Here is a 16,261-nt window from a genome sequence, read left to right on the forward strand (position 1 = left end):
CAGCACTGCTGCTACCATCCTCTCATCCCATATACCACTGCAGCCAATCCATCACCTCAGCAGTGAACAGCGTCAGACATCTGAGGCCAAGGACTGGCTGCAGCAGTATAAGGGAAGTAAAAAACAAAAACTTCCCTTCCTGCGCCCGCTCGAGCAGTGCTGCTACCATCCTCTCGTCCCATATACTGCTGCAGCCAATTCATAACCTCAGCAGTGTGCAGCTTCAGACGTCTGAGGCCAGGGACTGGCTGCAGCAGTATAAGGGAAGTCAAAAACAAAAGAAAAACTACCCTTTCTGCGCCCGCTCCAGCACTGCTGCTACCATCCTCTCGTCCCATATACCGCTGCAGCCAATTCATAACCTCAGCAGTGTGCAGCTTCAGACGTCTGAGGCCAGGGACTGGCTGCAGCAGTATAAGGGAAGTCAAAAACAAAAGAAAAACTACCCTTTCTGCGCCCGCTCCAGCACTGCTGCTACCATCCTCTCGTCCCATATACCGCTGCAGCCAATTCATAACCTCAGCAGTGTGCAGCGTCAGACGTCTGAGGCCGGGGACCGGCTGCGGCCTGGGAAAGGGGGGAATGAGCAGTGGAGCTGGAACAGAGCGGGTGTAGGAAGGAAAAGGATTTTTTATTTTTTTTTATTATTATCTTACCAGGCAACCTGTATTCTGCTGCCGAGTGAGTAGTCCATTCACAGAATACAGGCTACCACAACCAGTGCCTATAGTGTCCCCTTAGTGCTACTCACTCTTTACAAGTCAGATATTGTCCTGCTTTGAGGGAATCAATCTATAGCCCATCTGGCTATTGTAAACTACAACTCCCAGCATGTCCTGGTAGTCAGATCTAGGATACATAGTACTGTGCCGGACTTACTTTGAGTGTGATGGCCGTGGCTTTGATGATGAAATCGTTCACAGAGACCTTAATATTATCTGAAGGGACAAAAAAAAAAAATTGAGAAAGTGTGTTAATGACATCATCGGCCTCTCCCTGTCCCCTGTGATGTAACAGCTGGCGACAGACTCACGTATGACACACTCGCAGTGGGTACGGGCTGGCACGCCCATAAAATAAGCAGCCATCCATCACGGTTATGAGTCGGGTTCTCCCATTCATTAGGTATTAATCAGACTGCTGCTTTTATTACCCACGTGTCTGAAGCGTTTCTATCTACACGTGGTGCAGACGGCTGAAGTCGGTGATTGGCTGCAGCGCTCACATCCACCATACAGGCACCTCACCGTTGCAATGCATGACTGGGAGGATCGGAGTGGCGGTGCTGGAGCAGAGGGGGTTTGAACTGGTAAGTTTGGAAAAACATGGCTGCTTTTCTTCCCCAAAGACAGGGCCACGGCCATCCACAGGTTTGTGTCATTGCAGCTCAGCTCTATTCCCTTCGATAGAAATGCAATACCACACACAACCAGTGTACAGGAGTGGCGCTAATCTGAAAGAAAGCAGCCATATTTATCTAATCCTGTACCACCCCTTCAAGTCCCCTCCAACAAAAATAGGTTAATGAATAGAATGCTACAAATGCAGTGAAGACTGACACTCATACAGGCAGTGCAGCAGAACAGAATAAATTGTATCCCCACCCACCACCCCTTATCCTGACATAATACCAAATCAGTGTGCAAATGGAGGTCCTTTAGGTCGCTACATGGTAAACGATGATGAAAAATCCTCGCGTTATTGCGAGAACGGACCTGAGGCTCGCGACGGCGGCAGAGGGGTTAATCCTGTAATCTCTAATCTCGGCAAAAAAGAACATTGGTTTGCTCGGTCCTGTTACACAATCCTGATTTAATCATCTCCCCGTTCTGTCCCAAACCCCCGCCTGCCCTCGCCATGGCTCCCTACCCAGGAAACAGGGCTGCCAGTACCCGGCGGGTGGGAAACCCTCTGTATTTAGTAGCTGTCACCCTGAGCCAGTGACCTGTTCAGAAACACTGATAAATGAGTGGAGGAGCCCGCGGGGCCCGGAGATGGTGCAGGAGCTGCCAGCGGGGTGTTCACTCACCAGTAATGACATCTCCTCACGTACCAAATACACAGCCTTGTTGTATTCAGCTTTCTGTCTCTGGGAAATCTGGATGAGGACCAGCTATATTCCGCTTTCTGTATCTGGGAAAGCAGAGTGAGGACCAGCTGTGTTCAGCTTTCTGTATCTGGGAAAGCAGAGTGAGGACCAGTTGTGTTCAGCTCTCTGTATCTGGGAAAGCAGAGTGAGGACCAGATGTATTCAGCTTTCTGTATCTGGGAAAGCAGAGTGAGGACCAGATGTATTCAGCTTTCTGTATCTGGGAAAGCAGAGTGAGGACCAGATGTATTTAGCTTTCTGTCTCTGGGAAAGCAGAGTGAGGACCAGATGTATTCAGCTTTGTCTCTGGGAAAGCAGAGTGAGGACCAGATGTATTCAGCTTTGTCTCTGGGAAAGCAGAGTGAGGACCAGCTGTGTTCAGCTTTCTGTATCTGGGAAAGCAGAGGGAGGACCAGATGTATTCAGCTTTCTGTCTCTGGGAAAGCAGAGGGAGGACCAGATGTATTCAGCTTTCTGTCTCTGGGAAAGCAGAGGGAGGACCAGATGTATTCAGCTTGGTCTCTGGGAAGGGTGGGTGACAACCAGTTTGCAAACATTACAGCTCATAGGGGAATTGTCACCCAGCTTTCCTGAATAGTGTTTATTTTTTCTGGTAGCACCAACATATACGGCAGCGCTGTATATGGACGGCCATCTCTTATACAAGTCACTATTCAACTATTCTGGAGAGGAAACTGAAGAGTCTGGAGAAAACCTACAAGGAATATTCCCTAAATTTGCCAGTCAGGAACCTGGGAAAGCTTGTTTAGGCTCCTGAAAGGAAACCATGCAGCTGTATGAGACCAGATAAAGGGAAATGGGTGACAACCTGAAAGACAAATGCGCCTCCTTATGTAAAGCTGCACGAGCCCAGGGTGGACGGGATCACAGTTTTCTCATTTAGTCCGAGTCACATACAAGTGGTGTGCGATCTGCTCGCGACTTGCTGCTGCAGTGAAATCACATAAATGCGCCAATAGGGTGCGATTCCGTAGCAAGTTGCTGGAAATTTACACTTTTGTCGCCATGGGTCGACTTTGGCTGTGTGGACACGTGGAGAGGACAAAGATCTCAGTTTGGCGCTGCGGCATCGCAATTGGCGAATGTGCACCAGTTGCAAGAAATCCAAACTTGCTGGATTGTTTGCGACTGCAGGATGGCGGTAACCTCCGGGGCGTTGCGATGGAGGGTACAGAAGCATTGTGATAATGTGACCTTTAGACACAACACGTGCTGCGGCCAAAGTTGCTGTGCGGCGCTAGAAGACAACTTTCTTCATGTGACGGGTAGATCGCGACATTGCATCTAAGCGGTCACGTTGCGGCACTCGACATCAAGCTGCTTGCAACACGTCAGAGTTTTTTTTTTTTCTTTTGCAGCCTCAGCAAGGCAAACCCCCAACAGCCCCATCCTTAGATAAGACACCCCCCCGCCCCGAATATTGCAAATAAGTCGCAGTTGCAAGCAATTTTGCAACCCCCAAAAAAAAGTTTGGATTTCTCGTGACTGACGCATCACGTTACGCAACATTGACGCGGCCACATTCCCAATGCGATCCCTCTGAACCGTCTTGCTTTGGAAAGCAGATTTAAACCTCAATTCCAATCAGGTTAAAGGAACACTCCAAGGGAAACCTATGCAGGGCCTGAGGGGGAGGGGCATGACACAGGGTACCAAAGAACACCACAGATTATGGAAGCAATGCCCCGGCCCCTCAGACCTGTGCTGAGCATAACGCCGTCTATGAGGAGCGTTCCTTTACATGGCTGTAATCCCCCGCTTGATCTCGCCTGTTGAGGGGTTTATGGAATGGGATTTCCCTGCAGTTTCCGCCGTTTCAGCTGTAATTACTCCTCCCAGCTCTGTCCAGTCTGGGCACTTTGGCCGCGACCCACGCTCGGGGAGCGAATATCCTGCACATCTAGGAAAGTAGCTTCAGCCCGGGCAGTTAAACCTTCCATTAGCAGCGAGGTCGTGCCCTGAGCTGAACACATGGATTATACAAGCGCGTTACACAGACCTATTTTTATTAATCTGATGGATTTTTTTTCTTTCACAATGTATATCGCCAAATCTGTATTCATTATAACCCCTTCTGAAGGGTCGCCCCCAACTTAAAGGGGAAGTGTTTTTTGTTTGTTTGGTGACCCGATTCTAGTTCTTAGTCGCTAAATGTGTGTTTTTTTTTTTACATTTTTACTAGATCTGATAAGTCTTCCTCAAATCTTAAAGAGGAAGTCCAGCCAAAAAATGGGTGGGGTCTGTGAACGGTGGTGGTGGGGGGAGAAATCACCAACGAATCAACGTCTTTAAGCAGTCTGCCAATCCAAAGCAGAAGTGCTATGGCGGTATTAAAAGATTTTGCATGGTCCCATGTTCATATGTGCCCGCATTGCTGAGAAAAATGATGTTTTAATATATGCAAATGAGCCTCTAGGAGCAACGGGGGCGTTACCATTACACCTAGAGGCTCTGCTCTCTCTGAAACTGCCGCGCCCTCTGCACTTTGATTGACAGGGCCAGACAGTGTAAATGTGATCACCTCTGGCCCTGACTTCTCCTAAAGTCATTGAATGTGCAGAGGGTGCGGCAGTTGCAGAGAGAGCTGAGCCTCTAGGTGTAATGACAACGCCCCCGTTGCTCCTAGTGGCTCATTTGCATATATTAAAACACCATTTTTCTCAGCAATGCGGGCACATAGGAACATGGGACCAACACAGACGCCTTCAGCTGCCAAGCGCACATGTAACAGGTCAGCCAGTGACAAAATACTGCCACCCCCGCCATGGGATAAAACTCCTGCAATAATGAGAGCCGAGAGCTTCTAATGTATATGGACCTTGGCTGGCCCCCTGGGGCATCGCCCCCCCCCCCCCCCGGGAAATTTCCCTGTAGGGTCTATGGCCAATCCACCTGTAACAAGATTGTATTATTATTACGTCGGCCATGCACGGGTTGGAAGATGCGCCAATGAGTTATGGTTTCGGCAGCACCTCCCCTGCGATTATTTTGGAACCGTCTCACTGACCTTTCGCCAGCTCCTTCCTCAGTTTGAGAACCGCTCCGAGGTCGCAGTCCGTGTTGGCGTAGGCGTGAGGGATGGTGGATTTAGATTCCGTTAACCTCTTGGCAATAACCTTTCGAATGTTGCTGGTTGGTATTTCAGTAAACGTCCCCTGGAGGCAAACACGAGGGTATTAACGGTAATATATGTCACACCTCTGGCACAATTACATTTAAAGAAACCGTTAGAGCCGGTGATATGTAAGGCCCGCTGTGCGCAACAGATAAAAAATAAATAAATAAATAAATAAATAAATAATGCACCGTCCTGCAACTTGTACATTTTTTCTATATTTTTTTGCCTTTTCTGAAAGTTTCTAGCGGCTTGGGTGTTTGCTAGGCCTCTGTGAAATCAGATACATGGAGACATCAGGTCACAAAGACTGGACAACGAGGTGCACGACAAGGCAGGGGATGAATCCTTACCGGAGCCGGGGGCGTTCCAGGGATGGACATTGGAGGTTCTGATGGGCGATGGAGGGCGACTGCTGGAGGCGCAGGCCGTTGTGGGGCGACTGCTGCTACCTTCTCTGGTGCCGGCTGCACGGCTGTCTCCGCTGTCACGCCCTTTTGTGACACGACTCGTAGAGCGTCCCTGTACAAAAGAGCACAAAATACTCAGTAACTGCAACAGGGCTGATCTCTACTATACGATTACATATGGGATGTCACGCAGAGGACTGCTGGAGGAATAATCTGTTAGTTTTTATAGAGTTTTTCACATTCTTGCACACTCCATAACATGGGCAGCTTTATATTTAAGATGTGCGCAGTCACTGTGTGCACTTTAAAGGGGTTGTGCCAGAATCTAAACACGCTCGGTGGTAAGTGTCTGAAGGCTGGGACACCCACCGATCACAGGAATGGGGGGTATTCTGAGTCAAGACACTTCTCCTTTTCTTCTAATCTGTTTTTATCTTCTGATTACAGATTTTTTTTTATTCCATTACTGAACAGGATTATGGGGGCGGCCATCTTGCCTGAGCTGCTCTTAACAGCATTTAGAAAGCATTAAGAAAATTGCGCAATGGACTGGAGGGGACCTCGCCGACTTCTACGGGAGAGTTTTCTGGGCATGCTCTGTGCAGAGGTCATTGTACAAGGAAGGAAGAGATAAGATGTGAATCGCTTATTGTGAATGGAGGATTTTATCTGATCTACACACAGAGGTGGTATCGGTACAGGCAGGATTAGAATGACAGATAAGTAGATAACTAAGTGGCACACATTATTAGGCTTAGCGCCCAGTGCGAAAACTGCAGGATTTTATGGTTTGTGACATGGAAAATGAAAAATACCATAAAAAATTTATTAAAATATATTAAACATAAAAATTTAATTTGAACAACAGGTCATTTTCAGAAGACACATTCCCTTTAATCTCTGTGGGACTGCAGCGATCTCCGTCAGTTCCACAGAGACTGAATGAAGCAGCTCTATTCAGACGGGTGACACAAGACCCTCGGTCTCGTGATGATGGGGGGGGATCATGTTTCAACTATCTGTTCATCTTGGATCTGCACACTTTTTTTGTGCCATCAGTTGTCTTTTGACACGTATAGGACCACACAGTCCTACACTGTGTGGTCCTATACCGTGTTGTCCTAATATCCTACACTGTGTGGTCCTATACCGTGTTGTCCTAATATCCTACACTGTGTGGTCCTACACCGTGTTGTCCTAATATCCTACACTGTGTGGTCCTATACCGTATTGTCCTACACTGTGTGGTCCTATACCGTGTTGTCCTAATATCCTACACCGTGTGGTCCTACACCGTGTGGTCCTAATATCCTACCCCGTGTGGTCCTACACCGCGTGGTCCTATACTATACCTTGTGGTCCTATACTGTGTGGTCCTACACAGTATGTGGTCCTACACCCTGCGGTCCTATACTGTGTGGTCCTACACCCTGCGGTCCTACACCGTGTGGTCCTACACTGTGTGGTCCTATACCGTGTTGTCCTAATATCCCACACTGTGTGGTCCTATACCGTGTTGTCCTAAAATCCTACACTGTGTGGTCCTATACCGTGTTGTCCTAATATCCCACACTGTGTGGTCCTATACCGTGTTGTCCTAATATCCTACACTGTGTGGTCCTATACCGTGTTGTCCTAAAATCCTACACTGTGTGGTCCTATACCGTGTTGTCCTAAAATCCTACACTGTGTGGTCCTATACCGTGTTGTCCTAATATCCCACACTGTGTGGTCCTATACCGTGTTGTCCTAATATCCTACACTGTGTGGTCCTATACCGTGTTGTCCTAATATCCTACACTGTGTGGTCCTATACCGTGTTGTCCTAATATCCTACACTGTGTGGTCCTATACCGTGTTGTCCTAATATCCTACACTGTGTGGTCCTATACCGTGTTGTCCTAATATCCTACACTGTGTGGTCCTATACCGTGTTGTCCTAATATCCTACACTGTGTGGTCCTATACCGTATTGTCCTACACTGTGTGGTCCTATACCGTGTTGTCCTAATATCCTACACCGTGTGGTCCTACACCGTGTGGTCCTAATATCCTACCCCGTGTGTGGTCCTACACCGCGTGGTCCTATACTATACCTTGTGGTCCTATACTGTGTGGTCCTACACAGTGTGTGGTCCTACACCCTGCGGTCCTACACCGTGTGGTCCTACACCGTGTGGTCCTATACTGTGTGGTCCTACACAGTGTGTGGTCCTACACCGTGTGGTCCTACACCGTGTGGTCCTAATATCCTACCCCGTGTGGTCCTACACCGCGTGGTCCTATACTATACCTTGTGGTCCTATACTGTGTGGTCCTACACAGTGTGTGGTCCTACACCCTGCGGTCCTACACCGTGTGGTCCTACACCGTGTGGTCCTACACCGTGTGGTCCTACACAGTGTGTGGTCCTACACCCTGCGGTCCTACACCGTGTGGTCCTACACCGTGTGGACTGCAAATGGCCACACGGTAAACTGCTATTTAGCTGCACAACCCTTAAAAAGCTTTCAAAGATTTTTAGAAAAATAAATAAATTACCCGTTAAATATCCTTTGGCTCCATTGCTGCTTCTCCGGTCCTGCAGCGATAATATCATGTGCATGGTTCATGTGAGCGATGCAGCCAATCAGTGCAGTCTGTGCTGTCCATGCAAGTATTACCGCTGAGGCCAGTGACTGGCTGCAGCGGTCATGTGAATAATGCGGTTTCATTGCTGCAGGACCAAGCAGCAGTTCTTGGGTGGAGGTGCATTTAATGGGCATTGGTTAGGTCCTTCTTTTTACCCCTTTCTGTCCTTAGGTCTCCTTCATACATCATTGTTTTTGCAAACCATGCATTAATACACGACGCTCCTCTCATGTCCGTGCACACCCCTGCATTTGTTATGGGTCTGCGTGGCCGATCAACAAATTATAGAACGTGTCCGCTTCCGATCAGTTTGGCGGACCAGAATAGGCATTTCTATTGATTGGGGGGGGAGAAGCTTGCTGCAATTAGCAAAAAATGCCATTGAAGACCACCACCATTGAGTAAACTCCACAGCTACATTTTGGATTGCAGGGCTCGTTACATTTCCAAAAACAAGCCGCACGCCCCCGTGTGTCACATGACCACTGAATGAAAGCAAGCAGAGATCTAGGAATTTATACAGAAAGTAGATTTATTTGCTGAGAGTAACCACATTGTACACGTTCCGCACATCGCCTGTTGCCTTCACCCGGATCCTCACCTCTTGTACCTGCACGTTCTTACTGTCTGGGAATCTGCAGCATTACCTAGCGGTCCTAGTACTCACTTCGCTTCTCAGGGGGTGAAACCGTAAAAAACAGCAAAACTTATATATCAGAAAGTAAAGGGAACCATGGCGGTGTCTTTGGAAAAATCACACTGCCATCTGCAGGTGATGGGGAGAAGTGCAAGGTCTGGCTTCTGACTGAAGCAATGGCCGCCGTGTTCACAGACTGTATAACGTGCACCAAACCTAACCTGACTGCTGGATCCACTGGACGTCGGGCAGCGAGCACAAGATGAGCGGGGGAGGAAGTTCTGATAAATCCTATCCCGTCCAAAGTCTGAAGAAAAGGCGGACGGGGCTTCTCCGGATACATGACACAATAATTCTGTCCAATCAGAAGCTCAGACAGAATTCTGCCGTAGACAGTGGAGATGCTGCGCTACAAGTACCACATGGCGCCACGGACTAGCCACGCAACCAATGGCATAAAGCACCATCCACTACCCATACCACACAGCCGCCAACTAACAGCACCACACAGTGCCGCCAACTAACAGTGCCATAGAGAGTGGCCAACTAACAGCGCCACACAGCCGCCAACTAACAGCGCCACACAGCCGCCAACTAACAGTGCCATAGAGAGTGGCCAACCAATAGTGTCACACAGTGTCGCCGCTAAGTGCCGCCAACTATCAGTGCCACACAGTGCTGCCAACTATCAGTGCCATCGAGAGCGACCAACCAACAGTGCCACACAGTGCCGCCAACTAAGTGCCACACAATGCCATAGAGAGTGACCAACCAACAGTGTCACACAGTGCCGCCGCCAACTAACAGTGCCACACAGTGCCGCCAACTTATCAGTGCCACACAGTGCCGCCAACTTATCAGTGCCACACAGTGCCATAGAGTGACCAACCAACAGTGTCACAGTGTCGCCGCTAAGTGCTGCCAACTATCAGTGCCACACAGTGCTGCCAACTATCAGTGCCACACAGAGCCGCCAACAGTGCCATAGAGAGCGACCAACAGTGCCACAGAGAGTGACCAACTAACAGTGCCACACAGTGCCACCAGCTAAGTGCCATACAGTGCCATAGAGTGACCAATCAACAGTGTCACACAGTGCCGCCGCCAACAGTGCCGCCAACTATCAGTGCCACACAGTGCCGCCAACTATCAGTGCCACACAGTGGTGCCAACTATCAGTGCCACACAGTGGTGCCAACTATCAGTGCCACACAGTGGTGCCAACTATCAGTGCCACACAGTGGTGCCAACTATCAGTGCCACACAGTGGTGCCAACTATCAGTGCCACACAATGGTGCCAACTATCAGTGCCACACAGTGGTGCCAACTATCAGTGCCACACAGTGGTGCCAACTATCAGTGCCACACAGTGGTGCCAACTATCAGTGCCACACAGTGCCGCCAACTATCAGTGCCACACAGTGCCGCCAACTATCAGTGCCACACAGTGCCGCCAACTATCAGTGCCACACAGTGCCGCCAACTATCAGTGCCACACAGTGCCGCCAACTATCAGTGCCACACAGTGCCGCCAACTATCAGTGCCACACAGTGGCGCCAGCTAAGTGCCACACAGTGGCGCCAGCTAAGTGCCACACAGTGGCGCCAGCTAAGTGCCACACAGTGCCTCCAACTAACAGCGCCACACAGCCGCCAGCTAACAGCACCACACAGTGCCGCCAATTAACAGTGCCATAGAGAGTGGCCAACTAACAGTGCCACACTGTGCTGCCGCCAACTAAGTGCTACACAGTGCCGCCAACAGTGCCATAGAGAGCGACCAACAGTGCCACAGAGAGTGGCCAACTAACAGCGCCACACAGCCGCCAACTAACAGCGCCACACAGCAGCCAACTAACAGCGCCACACAGCCGCCAACTAACAGTGCCATAGAGAGTGGCCAACTAACAGTGCCGCCAACTAAGTGCCATAGAGAGCGACCAACAGTGCCACAGAGAGTGACCAACTAACAGTGCCACACAGTGCCACCAGCTAAGTGCCATACAGTGACCAACCAACAGTGTCACACAGTGTCGCCGCTAAGTGCCGCCAACTATCAGTGCCACACAGTGCTGCCAACTATCAGTGCCATAGAGAGCGACCAACAGTGCCACAGAGAGTGACCAACTAACAGTGCCACACAGTGCCACCAGCTAAGTGCCATACAGTGACCAACCAACAGTGTCACACAGTGTCGCCGCTAAGTGCCGCCAACTATCAGTGCCCCACAGTGCTGCCAACTATCAGTGCCATAGAGAGCGACCAACCAACAGTGCCACACAGTGCCGCCGCCAACTAACAGTGCCACACAGTGCCGCCAACTTATCAGTGCCACACAGTGCCGCCAACTTATCAGTGCCACAGTGCCATAGAGTGACCAACCAACAGTGTCACACAGTGTCGCCGCTAAGTGCCGCCAACTAAGTGCCAAGTGCCAGTGCTGCCAACCATCAGTGCCACACAGTGCTGCCAACTATCAGTGCCACACAGTGCTGCCAACTATCAGTGCCACACAGAGCCGCCAACAGTGCCATAGAGAGCGACCAACAGTGCCACACAGTGCCATAGAGAGTGACCAACCAACAGTGCCGCCGCCAACTAAGTGCCACACAGTGCCGCCAACTATCAGTGCCACAGTGCCACCAACTATCAGTGCCACACAGTGCCACCAACTATCAGTGCCACACAGAGCCGCCAACAGTGCCATAGAGAGCGACCAACAGTGCCACACAGTGCCATAGAGAGTGACCAACCAACAGTGCCGCCGCCAACTAAGTGCCACACAGTGCCGCCAACTATCAGTGCCACAGTGCCACCAACTAACAGTGCCACACAGTGCCGCCAACTATCAGTGCCACACAGTGCCGCCAACTATCAGTGCCACACAGTGCCGCCAACTATCAGTGCCACACAGTGCCGCCAACTATCAGTGCCACACAGTGCCGCCAACTATGTGCCACACAGTGCCGCCAACTATGTGCCACACAGTGCCGCCAACTATGTGCCACACAGTGCCGCCAACTATGTGCCACACAGTGCCGCCAACTATGTGCCACACAGTGCCGCCAACTATGTGCCACACAGTGCCGCCAACTATGTGCCACACAGTGCCGCCAACTATGTGCCACACAGTGCCGCCAATTATCAGTGCCACACAGTGCCGCCAATTATCAGTGCCACACAGTGCCGCCAACTATCAGTTCCGCCAACTAAGTGCCACACAGTGCAGCACAACGTTGCAGACTAACAGTGCCATACAGCAGCCAAAAACAGAACCCCAGCGTGTGCACATATAATAACTATACATCTACATGCAGTGTCTACGACGTCAGGCCGAGCGGGATTCTTCTATAAGTCACCGGCACAAGACTACAGATATGTCTGCCCCGCGGAGCACTGCTTTAGGGTCCATTCACACGTCCGCAAAATGGGTCCACATCCGTTCCGCAATTTTGCAGAACAGGTGCGGACCCATTCATTTTCAATGGGGCCGGAATGTGCTGTCCGCATCCACATTTCCGGACCCGCACTTCCGTTCCGCAAAAAAATAGAACATGTCCTATTCTTGTCCGCAATTGCGGACAAGAAAAGGCATTTTCTATGAGAGTGCCGGCGATGTGCGGTCCGCAAAATGCCGGTGTCCGTGTTTTGCGGATGGACCCTTAATAGGCCTCTTGCACACAAAGTTTTTTTTTACGTTTATGTTCAGTTTTTTTTGCATTCCATATATGGACCGTATACGGAACCATTCATTTCAATGGAACCGCAAACAAAAACAGAAGGTACTCCGTATGCCTTCCGTTTACATATTTCAATTTTTCCGTTCAAAGATAGAACATGTCCTATTATCGTCCGCATAACGGACAAGGATAGTACTGTTCTATCAGGGGCAGCTGTTCCGTTCTGCAAAAAACGGAATGCACACGGACGTCATCCGTATTTTTTGCGGATCGCAAAATACTGAAAAAGCCATACGGTCATGTGCAAGGGGCCTTACTGTAAGTGCCTCCGCTCCGTATACCTCCACGGATGTCGTTTTAGTCCATGTTGAGGGGTCCTTTAATTCCAGCTCATCCCCCACCGCTTCAGTCCTAGTGTCACTTTAATGATGTCACGTGCGGGATGGCTCCCCTGGGCAGGTGCTGCGGGCCTGCTTCCCCTCCCCCCACCCACCGGGTCATGAGGCAGGGGTCAGACCCTGTCGGCTCTGCGCAGTGTATGGCTGCGCTGCAGAGTCCTCCATACCGCAGAGGTCACCTGCCGGAGATGGTGTCAGCAACACAGCAGGAAAATTAGATGTATATCCTACAGAAAGCGCTGGTAACGCTCTACACGCGAGAGCTGGGGAATAAAAATGTGCTTGTTTTTTAGACTTTCTGATTTTTTATTTATTTTTCTTACTGCATCTGGTAAGCGTTGTCTGTGCTTGGCTGTATGCGCGGTATCGCCGATCATGCGACTGACCGGGATTTACAGGAACAGTAAATAAAGAGTCCCAGCAATTTCCCTCTTAACCTCCTCCTCACTGACCCTTTATCATGGTGAAATATATATATATATATAACGAATTCCCCTATAGTTGTCCTAGAGCAGGGATGCTCAACCTGCGGCCTACCAGCTGTTGTAAAACTACTCCCGGGCATGCTGGGAGTTGTAGTTTTGCAACAGCTGGAGGGCCGCAGGTTGGGCATGCCTGTCCTAGAGGATCAGGTCTCCTGACAGGTCTATTTCAGTGAATACTTGTATGAAGTGTGAATAAAATGACAACCAGGAGATACTATTCCCCTTGTCAAATGGGGGGGGGGGGGGGGGGGTGTCACTGCACGACCACCCTGTCAGCACTGATTGGACAGCGTCAGACTGTGGGGGTACACGCCTCCATCTGTCCATTTATTCATACATTTTTGGGAGGAATAACAGAGGAACGGCACAACGCAGAATTCAAAAGAAAAAGGTTCTGTTTAAAGGGAACCTGTCACCAGGATTTTGTGTATAGAGCTGAGGACATGGGTTGCTAGATGGCCGCTAGCACATCCGCAATACCCAGTCCCCATAGCTCTGTGTGCTTTTATTGTGTAAAAAAACTGATTTGATACTTATGCAAATTAACCTGAGATGAGTCCTGTCCCTGACTCCTCTCACCTACAGGACTCATCTCAGGGTAATTTGCATATGTATCAAATCGGTTTTTATACACAATAAAAGCACACAGAGCTATGGGGACTGGGTATTGCGGATGTGCTAGCAGCCATCTAGCAACCCATGTCCTCAGCTCTATACACAAAATCCCGGTGACAGGTTCCCTTTAAAGGGGGTTCTCCGAGCTACAGACTCTTATGATCTATTCTCAGGACTGTGGGGGGGTCCAACTCCTGGCACCCTGACTGGTCAACCGGGCTGCTGCAACGCTGGAAGCTATACTGCATACGGTGCTAGAGGCAGACAGCGCCATACACTGCGTAGTGGCCATACTGGGGTACTGCAGCTCAAATCCCACTCAAGTGAATGGAGCTGAGCCTCAGCAGAAACTACACAGGGTATGGAGCCGTCTGCCCCCGTCCGTACACTGTTAGGGTCCGTTCACATGACCGTATGTAGGGGTCCACATCCGTTCCACAATTCTGCGGACCTATTTATTTCAATGGGGCCGCAAAAGTTGTGAACAGCACACCGTGTGCCGTCTGCATCCGTACTTCCGTTCTGCGGCTCCGAAAAAAAGATAGAACATGTCCTATTATTTTCCAGACAATAGGCATTTCTATCATAGGGCTGGCCGTGCGGAACGCACACGGACGGTATCTGTGTTTTGCAGACCGCAAAACAAATATGGTCGTGTGAATGTATCCTTAGTGTGCAACGCTGGAGCAGTCCGAAAAAATCTGATCGTCGGGGGTTGCAGGATGTCGGACCCACATAGATCTGACTTTGATGACCCGTCCTGAGGTTCGGTCTATAGCTGCGAGGACCCCTTTAAGCTCCATTCACACGTCCGTAATAATGAGTCCGCATCCGTTTCGCAAATTGAGGAACAGGTGCATCCCCATTCATTCTCTATAAGGCAGGAATGGATATGGACAGCACACAGTGTGCTGTCCGCATCCGCATCTCCGGAGCGCGCCGCCAATCTTCCGGTCCGCGGCTCTGGAAAAAAATAGAACATGTCCTATTCTTGTCCGCAATTGCTTTTCTATGGGGGTGCCGGCCGGGTGTATTGCGGATTTGCGATGCACTACGGACGTTATGGAGCACATTTCTGCATACTTTTATCATGTATTTCTAGGTTAAAGGGGCTCTCCACTTTGGACAATCACGTCCCTTGACGATCTGCTGTGATCCTTGAGGAGACCTGGCAGTAAGTGTTTAATAACCCTGCAGCGCCCCCGCAGGGGAAATGAAGAATTATACAAGGCTCGTTCATGTCTGGGTAATGCAGGACAGGACAGGTCCTCCAGGGTGAGAGACGCTCTTTGTAATCGCTATCCACGACCCCCTCGAATCTCACGTCTATGGTCAGATTTATCCGACTGCTCTCTGTGGTCACAATCATCCTTTAAACATGAGTGGGCGGCCCACCCAACATGTGCAGATAGGGGGCAGAACTGAGCATCGTTAGACGCTGACAAGCCTGTGCTCCACAGAGATAAGCAGTACCTGGCGGCTGCTTATCCCTCTCGGTACCGAAAACATGTTTACGGGAAGTCGGGACTGATCCGGTCTCCTACGTAAGACTCTTCGCCCCATTCTTATTTTGTATTCTCTGTGCTGTCAAACGCCGAAAAAAATGTCGATTTTCCCGGCACGTTGGCGAAAAAATCATCACTCCCTGCGTGAAATACGAAGTAACAACAAGACCCCAGAATCACACAAATCAGGAAAAAATAAATACTTAACGCGTTCTAAAAATACATTCCCAGACTCATTAGGAATTCATCTGGAAGTAACAGCAGACCCCCGAGGCTCCCAATTTAGAAAGCTTTTTACTCGGCGAGAACCTCGCGCCCATCTGCACAGCAAATGTATGTACGGTTTTGTGTCACGTGCCTCGTTAACCCTCTCAGCGACGGAGGCGGAAGAACGCGCCATCCAAGGCGTCTGCGACTGCCGGTGAGGAAGGGGTTACAGCGGGTGGATGTGCAGAACGAGAAGAAGCGACAGATACAACAATATGGAGGCGATGGCTAACGCCAGCGCCGCCACGGACGCTAGAAATATGAGCGCGCCGCAAAACGATTTTCTGCTTCCAGGGATCTAAAGAGCTTGTTGTGAAAAGGATGAGGGGGGGGGGGGGGGGGGGGGGGGGACGCTAGGCACTCGCCGCGGTCACAAGGCTCCACTTTCCAATTAAAGTGTCACCGCG

General features: G+C 50.1%; 1 protein-coding gene across 1 annotated transcript in view; it reads right to left on the bottom strand.

The window, feature by feature from the left end:
• Nucleotides 1–16,261, bottom strand: part of PDHX (pyruvate dehydrogenase complex component X) — a 73,044-nt gene that overhangs the window by 17,023 nt on the left and 39,760 nt on the right. The window contains exons 6-8 of the mRNA XM_040409725.1: nt 5,579–5,747; nt 5,118–5,265; nt 880–938 (exon numbers count right to left, since the gene is read on the bottom strand). Coding sequence (XP_040265659.1) covers nt 880–938; nt 5,118–5,265; nt 5,579–5,747 — 376 coding nt within the window. The remainder of the gene's footprint in view (nt 1–879; nt 939–5,117; nt 5,266–5,578; nt 5,748–16,261) is intronic.

Source organism: Bufo bufo, chromosome 10 (assembly GCF_905171765.1).
Source record: "Bufo bufo chromosome 10, aBufBuf1.1, whole genome shotgun sequence".
Classification (NCBI taxonomy): Eukaryota; Metazoa; Chordata; class Amphibia; order Anura; family Bufonidae; genus Bufo; species Bufo bufo.